Source organism: Capricornis sumatraensis, chromosome 8 (genome assembly GCF_032405125.1).
Source record: "Capricornis sumatraensis isolate serow.1 chromosome 8, serow.2, whole genome shotgun sequence".
Taxonomy (NCBI): Eukaryota; Metazoa; Chordata; class Mammalia; order Artiodactyla; family Bovidae; genus Capricornis; species Capricornis sumatraensis.
Genome location: NC_091076.1, coordinates 33,171,354 through 33,184,565, shown reverse-complemented (window position 1 = coordinate 33,184,565; position 13,212 = coordinate 33,171,354). Strand labels below are relative to the sequence as shown.

General features: G+C 48.4%; 1 protein-coding gene across 1 annotated transcript in view; it reads left to right on the top strand.

Annotated features, from left to right (window-relative positions):
- The window catches only part of TENM4 (teneurin transmembrane protein 4), a 439,221-nt gene that overhangs the window by 307,971 nt on the left and 118,038 nt on the right, over positions 1–13,212 (top strand). The window contains exon 12 of the mRNA XM_068978818.1: positions 4,987–5,172. Coding sequence (XP_068834919.1) covers positions 4,987–5,172 — 186 coding nt within the window. The remainder of the gene's footprint in view (positions 1–4,986; positions 5,173–13,212) is intronic.

Below are 13,212 nucleotides of genomic sequence, written 5' to 3'. Positions count from 1 at the left end.
AAACAAGTCTCGGCAGTAGTCAGTGTCATCCGCAGTTTACACCTGAGATGTAGGAGCTCTGAGCGGAAGTTCACAAAGTGCCACTTACATTACATAAAAGGTGCAGGAGAGCTCAAAGCACATTCGTTCACATCATTCTATTTGGTTTTCACCAGCCAGTCTGGGAAGTTATATCTGCTTTAATGCCAAAGCAGAATCGGAAAAGGAAAAACAAAGCAGTTCCTTTTATTTCAAGGGGAAAAAAATAATAATAATTGATGAACATAAAAGCATAACAATGGGCCTACCTTTTGCGGCTGAATGAGAAAGTAGTGTCTCAGGCTTCTGCTCCCTCCACGAGGCAGCGGGCCTCCTGCACTCAGGCAGGAGGCGCATCTTCAGAGGAGAACCTCAGCACCGACAGGTTGCGTTGCCATCAGTTAGCACCCCATAAACATCAAGGTCACCCCGTTCAGGCCCCTTCCATTAAAATGTGCAAGAGCTCACAGTCCAGCTTGTAAAAGGACTGATGGAGGGGTGCCTAGCCACCAGGCAACCTCAGCTCTGTGCCAGGGCAGCACGTTTTGTGTAAACTGGTGGTAAATGGATGTTTACCATTTTGTTTGGAGGGACAGCCCTGTGATCTCCAGAGGAGAAAAGTAGGCTCAACTGATGGGGGAACCTGCGTAGAGAATCTTATTGCATTTCACACACAGCCAGGGTCTGACCTGAACGTAACAAAGGATGAGCAACAGAGCCAGAAACAAGGGCACATCTTCTGGAAGAACCAGAAGGTTCGCTTGGAGGAGAGCCCGCCCCTGTCCAGTCTGGGACTCAGTCTCCACATCTGTGAAACGTCTGTCCTGCAGCGGTGTGCTGAGGATTGTCAGAATGAGGCGAAAGGACCAGAGGAACACACAACCGTGTCGAATCCCCTATGCGCTCTGGGTCTTGGGAGCCTCACCTCTTGGAAGGATAGTAGCCAGGTGTTCACACAACATTGCAGTGATAGTTAATTGAGGAACTGTATGTGAAGAGGGCTTTGTAAACTGTGAAACCTGTGTTACGGTATTAAGCAGAAGTGACTTTCCCCCACATTATCTCATTTGATCTAACACCAACCCTGTAAGATTGGTGAAGTGGGAGTTATTTATCCTCATTTTACATAAATGAAATTGAGATTTAGTGAATTGCGTAACTGGCACCTTGAAGATTACCCAGCCAGTAAGGGACAAAGCCAAGAACAGATCCCAAATCTGTCTGATCCTAAGATCCAGGATTCTTTATTCATTGCACATAAGCAGAAAGGTGCCAAAGTGAGTACCAGCTGTAAATCACTCAGATGATCTTAGCAATCAGTTTGTGCTTTCTCTGCTCAGCGATCTCCTGGGGGCAGAGACTGTGTCCTATGGAGCTCTGTATTCCTAGCACCAGGCACAGTCTCTGGCACAAAGCAGGCAGGCGTGGACTGTTACTGGAAGAATAAAGGAATCAGGATAAACTGTACATCAGGGCCCTCTGGAGTGGATGCTGTCACCATTCCCATTTTGCAGAGGAAGGAAGTGAAGCTCAGAGCAATTGAATCTGCTGTCTGAGGTTCCACAACAGGCACAAGCTTTGGAGTCATACCTGATCCCAGGTATTCAGGTCTTCCATGCACACTGCCTCCAGGTTAATTAGTAAAAGAATGAACTACCCAATAGTGAGGACCTGAAGTGAGACCCTCAAATGCTGGGGAAGACCTGCCTCTTCTGCTCTCAACCCTGTGACCTCCAAGTGCCCCATGACCCCCAACACTGAGACTATGAACCCTAAGAGCCCCGCGGCCCCCAACACCTAGGCTTTGGCCCATACAGCCTGTCCCTCTCCAGGCTCACATCTCAGTGAACAGAAGCATTGTTTGCAGTTTACTTTCACAGCATAAACTGCCGCCTGGGAAATATGCTGAGTAAACCCAAACAAAGGCTAAGCTGACCTTCCCTGAAGCTCTCAGGTGGAGGTATCTGCCAGACCTGAGTGCAGGCCCACCTCCGGAGGCACCTGGGTGGATGTCCTTGCAGCGCTGTGCCGTAGGGCTAGAAATTTCAGACTCGAGATACGGGGAGACCCAGGGACCCGAGACTGTCGGCCTTCATCTTGAGGGAAGTCCAACACACTGTCCATGGGAGCGAGAAGGGAAAGAAGCTTGAAGAACACCTTGAGAAATCCCCCTTCCTGGAGGACTGCTGGCTGTCCTGACACTGCTCCACAGCCGTACCCTCACTCAGGGAGTTTTTACAGCAGACAGACAGGCCTGGACTGACTGTCAGCCAGGCTGAGCAGGGTGTACCTGAACTGTTTTAAATTCTTTGGCACCAGTAACCCCAGGCATGCGTGGATTTGTTTCCAACAAACCTTAATTAAGGGTCTTTCTGTGCCAAGAACCATGCTGGGTATTAGGCCTAGAGGCAATCAGAAGACTTCATCCAGCCTCAGGGTGTCCTGCGTCCGACAGTGACACACACAGAAGTGGAAGAGCAGTCTACCATGTCATCTGGAAAGGCATCGAGCAAGATAGCCGCCGCCAGGTGAATCATGGGCAGCTTCTCAGAGGAGCAGGGGCCCAGCCCTGCGGATGGATGAGGCTGTGCAACATGGAGGATGTTTACATCAGAGACTCCCACAGTCTCAGTTGCCGTCTGGTTCCCCCTGCAGTTGATAAGGAAGCTGACACCCGAAGAGGGCAGATGACCTCCCCAAGGTCACGCAGGAGATCAGTGGCTGAGCAGGCATGAACCGTGCAAACCCAGTCCTTGGATATCCAGTGACATACATCACTGTCCTGAGAAATCTTTCTTGAGTTAGTGATCTTGCCACACCACTTTCCATTGTCCACTTCTGCTGGCCCTGAATGGCAGTAGAAATGCTGAGGGGCAGCATCACCAGCAAAGTCAAGGAACCTGACCAGGGTCACAAAGCTTCTGCTCCTGAACCTGGTGTAGAGACCAAATCCCGTGACTCCAGGTCAGGGCTCTTTCCTCACATTTTCCAGCAGCCTCTTTCTCCTCTGGGTAGCCAGGAAACCTGGTGTGGTACCGTAGGCACGCCCTCCCTCTCTAGCTAGTTTGCTGGCCAAGCTGTCAGGTGTAGGAACACCTCAGATACGGACATTCTTACTGTTGTTGTCTTTTTTTAACTCTTGAGTATTTTTCAGTTCAGTTCAGTCACTCAGTCATGTCCAATTCTCTGCAACCCCATGGACTGCAGCACAGCAGGCTTCCCTGTCCATCACCAACCCCCAGAGCTTGCTCAGACTCATGTCCATCGAGTCAGTGGTGCCATCCAACCATCTCATCCTCTGTTGTCCCCTTCTCCTCCTGCCTTCAATCTTTCCCAGTACCAGGGTCTTTTCCAGTGCATCAACTCTTCACATCAGGTGGCCAAAGTATTGGAGTTTCAGCCTCGGCATCAGTCCTTCCAGTGAATATTCAGGACTGATTTGCTTTAGGATGGACTGGTTTGATCTCCTTGCAGTCCAAGGGCTTCTCAAGAGTCTTCCCCAACACCACAGTTCAAAAGTATCAATTCTTCGGCACTCAACTTTCCTTATGCTCCACCTCTCACATGCATACATGACTACTGGAAGAACCATAGCTTTGACTAGACAGACCCTTTGTCCGTAATGTCTGCTTTTTAATATGCTGTCTAGGTTGATCATAGCTTTTCTTCCAAGGAGCAGGCATCTTTTCATTTCATGGCCACAGTCACCATCTGCAGTGATTTTGGAGCCCAAGAAGTTAAAGTCTCTTATTGTTTCCATTGTTTCCCCATCCATTTGCCATGAAGTGATGGGTCCGGATGCCATAATCTTCATTTTTGAATGTTGAATTTTAAGCCAGCTTTTTCACTCTCACTTGAACATTTTAGCCATTGCCTCGTAGATTAAGATGAAAGTTCTGAGCCTCTGAGATCTAATTTTATTTTCCTTCCTTTTTCAAAAGTACTTAAACTGTTAGCAACTTTGAAATCAGAAGTACAGCTTGGAAGGGGTAATGGGCAAATGCAACTTGATGCGGGTGCCAGTCAGTCTAATTGGAAAGAAATTAAAGGTGTTGGGATTTTCTTTTGAAGAACATTGGGCCACAAGGCACAGAATCTAATTAGGGTCTCCATCACATCCCTGGCCAAGAGCATCAAGGGCCCCAGTTGTTCAACCGGTTTCCTAAAAAGCAGTTGTTTTCAGAGTCTCCACAGCCTCTGCCTGTGCAACCGTGAAGATGTCACCGGCCCCAAACCCGAGGGGCTTGTGAATCAGGTCATGTGTGTGTGTGTGTTGTGCCATCTCACAATCAGGCCTTTGTGAAGGGCTGGGCAACTCCACTCTGGCTGTGAAGTTGCCCTCACCCCCAAGCCAGTATTGCTTTGAATGGGAAAGGCCATTTCAATGGTGCTTGGAGTTGGGGTGAAGCCATGAGCAAATGGACAAGGCATAAACCCAGCAAAAGCCCAGAACAGCCACCCAGAGTTACCCCCGTGGGGTGCTGGAGGGCCAACCTCTCTTTCATCCCATCTCAATTAGAGTCAAGGCTGGAGTGAAACGCAAGCCCAGGACCCTTCCCGCACCCCAGCCAAACCCACAAGCACTTGACTTGGCGATGAGGGACTCATCCTCGCTTTGTTTTCACACATAACTGGTTTTCAGTTAAATCTGACTTTCCATCACATCTGTTCCGAAGGCTGGTCCCTTTTGGAGTGGCAAGCACAAAAGTGGGGACAGGCTGGCCACAGGGAGAAGCAAAGAGAGCAGAGGCAATCCATCCTGTTCTGATGAGGAGAGGGGCTGGGGACAGGCCTCCACCGGGAGAACTATTCTCTCAGGGGGTCCTTGTCCACAGGGATTAGCCCCAAGCCTCTGGAACCCTGACAGCTCACAGAGACCAGCAGAGGGGAGCCAAGTGTGACCCTTGTTCCCCAGAAAAGCTTGCTCAGTGCCTGTTTTGTCTCCCCCCGCCCCGCCCCGCCCCACAGAGATCTGCGCTGCTGACTGCGGGGGCCACGGCGTCTGTGTGGGGGGCACGTGCCGCTGCGAGGACGGCTGGATGGGGGCGGCCTGCGACCAGCGCGCCTGCCACCCGCGCTGCGCGGAGCACGGAACCTGCCGCGACGGCAAGTGCGAGTGCAGCCCGGGCTGGAACGGCGAGCACTGCACCATCGGTATGTGGGCCGGGCCCGGGCCTCCCTGGAGGGCTGCACGCTGCGTCTGCCGGGCACTCTGGGGAGCGCCTATCGCATGCGGGAGCTGGGCCAAGAGTCCTTTCATCCGACGACATTATGGTCAGCTTGTCCTAGACAGCAGTTGGATTTGAATTCAGTCAGGGGATTCGGAACCTTTTCTCTCCCAACCTGCATTTCCTGGGTCTTGACCAGCTGGTAGCATACCCTGGGGCTCGCTCTGCCCAGGCCAAATGGATGACAGCTTTGTGTTAAGGAGCTGGGGTTGAAGAATGAGGCAGATAACTCTACCGCTGAGCAACTGTGAGCAAGGTCTAAGTGTCTCTCGGAGCCTCAGTTTGCTCACCTATGAAATGGGGGCAAGCATGCCGGTAAAGAGCTTAGCACAGGCTGGCACATTGTACTGCTCATTACATGTAGCCCATTAAATCAAATTTATGGTCTGGTTGGGAGATCTTGGTTCTAGCACTGACCCCTCCCACCAGGGCCTCCTAGGCCTGTACTCCCAGAGAGGCCTGGAGTCCTGGAGGAAGCTTCCCATAGGCCCCAGGCCACATCTGCAGCCCATTAGGCCTGGGGTCCTCCCCCTCACTCCTGTCCCCGGCTTCCGTCCTGTCTGCCTTGTCTCCTTTCCCCTCTCCGGAGGGCTCCTCAGCACTAGCCCCTGCTGAAGCAGCACTGTTGGCAGCTTTCAAAACAAGCTGATCACTCCATTCCCTTCTTTCTGCCTTTCCTGCTGGTTTTGTTGATTTTAAACACAGCCAGACATTTGCTTGGTTTATTATCCTGGAATGAACACTCACCGAAACGTCTTTATTGAATCAACTGGTTTGTGTATCTACGTTTTAACTTCTTCCCTTCCATGGTTTTTTTTTTTTTTAAAGAAAGGATCTGTGATCAGATGGTGAGCACATGGCTTTAGGAGGCAGGACGCTGGCTGCCTCTCCAGCTCTGAAAGTCCCCTCCTGAGTCTAACAGAAACTGGGAGGCAAGCCCCAAAGATTTTGAGGGATGAAGGAATTTTGAACAAACGGAGCTCCCTCTTATTTCATGTTTTTTTTTTTTTAACAGCTTCATTCTTTCTGTTTTATATCCTGAAATTAGTTTTTATTGATCATGTCCACCCCCACCCCATCGCTCTGTTTATAAATGGCTCTGGAATGCCTTATACTTATTAACATCAATAATAATGGCTTCTGATATTTGAGTATTTACAGTGTAGCCAGCTCTGTGCTAAGGGCTTTGACTGCATCATTTCATACACCCAGCCATCACCCCATGAAGGCACGTGTATTATCCCCTTCTTTGCAGGGACCCGAGGCCTACAGTCACTTAACCATTAAGTAGAATGGGAACTTGAGGCTTGGTTTTCTGAGCCACGGTGAAAGCCCGGGTTTTCTGCAGAGGCCTCCAGCTCTTGTCCTTCCCAGAGGCTGGGCCCTCCTATTCCAGAGGCGCTCAGAGTCCCACAGTTAGTTTGCCAGCCAATGCTCTTGCCAGCACGCAAAGCTGCTCCCTCCGGCGCCAGCAGCCCGGCCTGCTTTTCCATAGCAGAACGTGCCGTGGTACCGCCCTATGCGCCTCTGGGTGGCTTCTTTCTGTCAGAGTCATCCTATCTCATGACAGCCCTGGACACCCCCGAAAGAGAAGTGGCCCGAGTCACTCAGGAGGCCCGCCTGCTTCTTTAAACTCGGCTCCGCCTTCACCTTCCCTTTTCTGCATGACTAAGGACAGGCTGACCTCTTAGCCTCCCAGACCAGAAGGGGACCTGTGCTTATTAAAACCAAAGTCAGAGCCCAGAGAGAGTGCCTCTGTTTTCTCTCACTTGCTTACAGAGTCCTCAGCTCACCCCACCAAGTTGCACAAGGTTTATGGATATCAGACTTTTATAAGATTAAAGTATCTCGTCTGAGTCAAAGGACGAGGGATTTAGGGAAAGTCTCCCCTCATCCAGTCACGGATGATTCATGGCAGGGCTTGGGGGTGGGTGGTGCTCCATCTAGCGTCTCGTGGATGATCATCGGCCCGACTTGAAGAGCATCCCTTTGTTTGGATGCCAAGAAGTCAAAGCAGGCCCTCCCACCTCCCCTGCACACCCAGCTGTCACTCTGTAAGAGCAAATTCCACCTTGGGATTGCAAATGCTGTTTCCCCTCCAGATAAGAAATACATCAAGGTAAAAGTGCACACGATTCAAGAGGAAGGTTGACAGTCATAAATACCAGAAAATGTCACAGGACATTGAAGAAGCAATGGGCTAGTCATAGTGACTCAGATGAAAGGACGTTGGCCCGGAATTCTATTACCTGTCATTGTGTGGTGAGCGTTTCCTTTGTCCCCGTCTCGTCTCCCCGCATGGCAGCTTGCCCTCTGTGCGTCTCGCCTGTGGCCAGCTGCATTCCTGCCAGAAACTCAACACCGTAGTGCCAAAGGAACCCTCCAGTAACCTTGTCGGTAGAAGGGAAGGGGGTGCGAGATACAAAGGAGGGAAACAATGGTGGTGCCTTCTTTTTTCTTTTCAGAACAGAAAGGAGAAGGAGAAGCCTCTCTTTAATCTTTAATGGCAGCAAGAAGCACTTTCTTCTATTTCCAGGGAACTACACTCCCTGTGAGGATCATTTAGGAAAAGCAAAAACTACTGGTGTGAAAAGTTAGAAATTTAAAATGTTAAATTTTCTCTTGTAATCAGGCTTCCTTATTATATGAGGGTTGATTATAGCGCAGCTAGTTCCTATGTTGCAGTGTGGTTTTGTCTTATAGCAGAGAAAAGGCCAGGATCCACAGTGCTGATTCAGTCACCTCCATGCAGTGGGCGCCAAAGAGAGCAGAGCTGTTTATTTGCACACTCCTGCCTTCCATATAAACAGGAAAGAATGACTTGATTATCTAATCACCAGGGTAGAAGAGTTTAGACAAGTCTGAACTCCTTGTGACAAGTCCCCAGCATAAGAACCTTCTTAACCCAGTGACATTTCCCAGAGTAGATTGTATAGCAGGAATTAAGAATCTCCTTTTGGAGATCTGGGTCCACCTTTTCTTTGATGGAAACTACTTGATTTTTTTTTTTTTATTAAATAGATTAGTTTCAGAATGAAAGGAAATTTGGCAGTGGCTTCTTTAACGACTATATTTTTGTCAGAAAACAAGAATATTTTGAATCTTAATTCTTTATGTTAGGAAATATCCATCTCTTTGCATCTTCAAGAAAGGTCTTGGTGAAGAATCACCGTGGCAGACCGCATGGTCGCTGGGGACTTCATTTTCTCTGTCTACGAAACACAGATCTCAGGATACAAGGGGCTGGGGGAGGCCTGCAGGGACACTGGCATTCCAGCCCCTCCTCCACTGCCCACAGACCGCACATCCATCATCACCTGCTCCTAAAAATAAAAAGGGGTATTTTCCTTTTCACTCTCACTTACTTGTTTCTAATACACCCTAGTGTAAATGGAACCCAGTTTCCCTAGTCCAGAAGTTAAGGTAGGATGCAACATGGATTCATTTCTCAAGTCAAGACAGAGTCATCAAAAACATATTTTTGGACATCTTTTCCAAGAATTTTATGGATCTTTTAAAGGCTGGGGCTTGACCTCCTATTTCATTAGAGAAAGCTGCAAATCATAGCTAAATTTAAGAAGGTGTTTAATTTTTCCTGTTTCTTTGAAAACATCAACATTTAAAATCACGTCTGTGATGGTTACTTTATTCACTTCCCTTGAATATAAAGTCCCAAAACACATATGGGAAATGCTAGCTTCTGATTACATTTGTAAAATTCCAACCTTGACCCCAAAGCTGTGATTGTTCAAAATGCCAGATATACAGAATTATTTACTAGGCTTCAGGAGAGCTGTCCAGTCCTATAAATCCTGATTCTTAAACAAATCCTCCTCTGGGAGTAAAGATCAAAATAATACTGCGATGATGCAATTACTGGAGTGAACAAAGCCAGCCTTCACAATGCAGAGGGATTATAAAAGAAGGCCACACAGTTGTCTGGAGTCCTTTGTCCACTTTTGAATACTCGCTCTTGAGTTTCTTTTGTGTTATCAGACAGTCCTCAAGCAATAGGACTCACAAGCACTCAGAAGATATCTGCATCTGTGAAATAATCCTATGCTTACAGTTCAGTCGCTCAGTCATGTCCGACTCTTTGCGACCCCATAAACTACAGCACTCCAGGCTTCCCTGTCCATCACCAACTCCCGGAGCTTGCTCAAACTCATGTCCATCAAGTCGGTGATGCCATACAACCATCTCAGCCTCTGTTGTCCCCTTCTCCTCCTGCCTTCTGCCTCCTCAAAGGCATGCTCTCACATCAGGACCCAGGAGTTGCAAGACAAATGCTGACAAGGAGAAAGAGAACATGGACAGGGATCTGCCCCCACATTGTCAGAAGAGGAGCTTGATTAGTTGATGCTCCTGGGAGCTCTCAGCCCACACGTGATAGGAGTGGCAAACTGGAGACCAATTAGTGAGCTCTGTGAGTCCCTCCCAGGGTGGGTGCCATGGGCTACATATTCCTCACTGATCCTTTATCCAAAGAGAGAAGAGCATTAACGTATCCAAGAACTCAACAAGAGTATCTCTTGGATGATCTGTCATCCATCTGAAAGAAGTTCAGATGACTATAACCACCCCAGTTGTCATCACCTACCATAGTGATCCTTGTTTCATCTGACCTAACACGTACCCACCGGAGAAGGCAATGGCAACCCATTCCAGTACTCTTGCCTGGAAAATCCCATGGATAGCGGAGCCTGGTAGGCTGCAGTCCATAGGGTTGCTAGGAGTCAGACATGACTGAGCAACTTCACTTTCACTTTTCACTTTCATGCATTGGAGAAGGAAATGGCAACCCACTCCAGTGCTCTTGCCTGGAGAATCCCAAGGACGGGGGAGTCTGGTGGGCTGCCGTCTCTAGGGTCACACAGTCGGACACAACTCAAGCGACTTAGCAGCAGCAGCAGCAGCAACACGTACCCACAATACAACTGTTAGAGTCAGCTGAGGCTCCTGGAGGATAAGAGTAAAAAGGCTTCTTGTTGTGTCCTTCACAGCCTTTGATAAGGGGCCCCTTATTGGGATTATCTCAAGAGAAATGTTTATAAACTTCCATTGGTACAAGCAAGCAAAGGAGAGAAGCTTTCATGTCGCAGGTCATAGAAATACTAAAGAGAACTCAGACCTCACAGACTTCCCTCCAGTCAAAGGCCCAGAACTTGTTTTATAAATAACTGTGTGCTTCCACGGTTTCCAGTTTCTTGCATAGTGACAGGAATATAGCAGAAGCTTGAGAATCGTGTGCAGTGTTGAAAAGACAATCATTGTCTGAGAGGAAAATGATTCTACTCCCATCGTCTTCATCCTAAAATCTGGAAGAAAAAGATGAAGGAATCTGGGGACACCCTGAATCCACCATGCATAATGCAAGCCTAGGGACTTGACACCATATTTTCTTACAGTTAGTGCTTTAAAATCACAATGAAATTTTAATGAACTCTTCTCAAGGGCATATGTGCCAAGATTTTCAAACAGTGAAAGAAACAACAGTGTGGACTTCTGCACATGCCTTTTATAAGTAAATGACATTGGACTTCAAAGACCCAATTACCACTTTCATTTTCAGTAGAGACAAGAAAGCTCTTTTCTGCACCCAGAGAACCCTTGGACTTGGTGTTGCTTGGACTTGGTGTTGACTGGCTGTTATCAGCGTTTGGATTCACAGTGTGGCTTGAGGTCTCTATGTAGGGAAGGAATCTCAGGATTTGTGGAGCCCACTTTTGTCTCCTGAAACCCACAATGTTGATTGCAACCTGAGTCTGCCTCTGTCACATACATTGGCTGCCATTCCTGCCTGTATCTAATAAATTAGTAAGCATTTGTTCAAGGTACTAAAAACATGCTTAATAGAGAACTTTATTACTAAATAGTTCTTATAAATGAAATGACATTAGAAGAGAGAGCAAAAGCTCTCTGAGGTCAGCCCCTGAACTTGGGGAGATTAGTCTGCATAGTGGATATAATCTTTACTCATCACCAGAGCCACAATATTACCACTGAGTTTGGAGACAACATTTTTCATGGTCTGAGAGCTCCCTCCATATGGATGCTGCACAGCTGTCTAGCCATTTGGATCCCAACAGTGGCGTCTCATCCAGCTGAATCACCCTTGCCAGCCCCCTGAGAGAAGTCTAGGCTCACTCCATCTCGTCTGTAGCTGGGTTCAGAGTTATGACCAGAATATATGATTAGGACCCTTCACAGAACTCTGCAGATCAGAAAGCTAAGAACACCAGCTGAGCCAAGAAATCCCGTATGTTGGCTCTCCGATGGCGTATCCCGGGAGATGGTCTCTAAGCAATTTTGGATCACTTTGCAAGCTTAGATGAACAAGCTTGACTAAGATGAAGGCTGCGAAAGCACCAAGCATCAGTAAAGAGTTCACCTTCTCCAGAGGCGCTTCCTGAGGTTGTTTTTCCATGCGGGGTGATCCTGTTTTCCACCGTCTGTCCGTTCACAGTTTTGTTTGTTCGGTCCTGCATAGTACACCACTCCCCTTTGCATTTCTTCCTTACATCCTGCCAGCTCACGGACTCTGCAGGATCTTTGAGAATGAAGGGGGAAGCACGCAAACCCGTTTAAACTCCTCTTCCCAATTTTCCACTTGGCTCTGCAGCCTCTGGGAGCGTATTTCATCTTGAAGCACAGACCACAAGGAGGCTTGAACTAAGAACATAGCCTTTCATCCACGAGCCTTTGGAGGCAAATATATATTGATGAACAGCAACAGTATCTGTCCTGTCCAGAGGACTGAAAACATAAAATGTATGCTTTTTTTTAATGAAGAGAGTAAGAATGTTCTCACAGTTTATAGAACCCTAGGGCTTCCAGATAAGGCCTCACCACTGCAGTTGAGCCCTCTCTTATGGACTTCTGGTTCACGTGTGAAATCAAGCTAAGTGTAGGGGCCAGCCCAGCTGAAAACATCAGCCCTTCAGGAGGTAGCCGTCTCCCCAGGTTTCTTGGGAGCACTTGTGAGGGAGCTGTAGAGGGGGAGATGTGAGGGAAGCCCCTCCAAAGGCTGTGACCACAGCCTAATGGGGAAGGTGAGATAGGGTGACTGATGTGTGCTGGGGATGAAGAGGTCTGCCCTGCTCCAGACGCACAGCCAGGCACCCACATATATGCACAGCAGGCTTATTTCAGAGCCATGTTTGACACCCATCCTCACCAATAGGTTCCTTGGTGGCTCAGACAGTAAAGAATCTGCCGGCAGTGCAGGAGACTCGGGCTCAGTCCCTGGGTAGGGAAGATCCCCTGGAGAAGGGCACGGAACTCACTTCAGCATTCTTGCCTGGAGAATTCCATGGACAGAGGAGCCTGGTGGGCTACAGTCCATGGGGGTGCAAAGAATCGGACACAGCTGAGCAACTAACATTTAACACACTCACAAATAAGCAAAACCTCAGATTGCCAAATAATGCACTGCTTGAATATAACCCCCCAGTGGTGATGTATGATCATAACAATGGCGTATGCGCTGGAAAACAAAGCATACATCATTCTAAATACCTTTTTGAGTTCATCAGAGTTGAGAAGGGGTCAGAGTTTCTTTTCTTTCACAGTGACCTCCACTGACCTGCACCTCACATTCTGTGTAAGAGGCACAAAGGAGAGACGCATCTCACTTAGAACACCAAGCATTCTGCATTCATGTGGGCGCATGTGTCCATGGAAAATACAAGAGTGGCAAGCAGATAGGCTAGCAGTAGATTTGACCAAAGACTCAACCCAGTCCCATAGTGCATATCAGAGATGACTCACATCTTGCCTGTCTCTGAACCCCAACCTTCTGCGGGCACCTCTGTCCAGACAGGATTTCCTCACTCTCGCACAGCAAAGGGAAGGTGGATGGTGCTCTGGGCAGACAAAGTGCTAGTTTTCCGCGAAGCTGACGGATCAGGAGCATGGCCACTCTCGCAGCTTCCCATCCTTCTCCTCCTCCTCCCAGTTTCCTTAT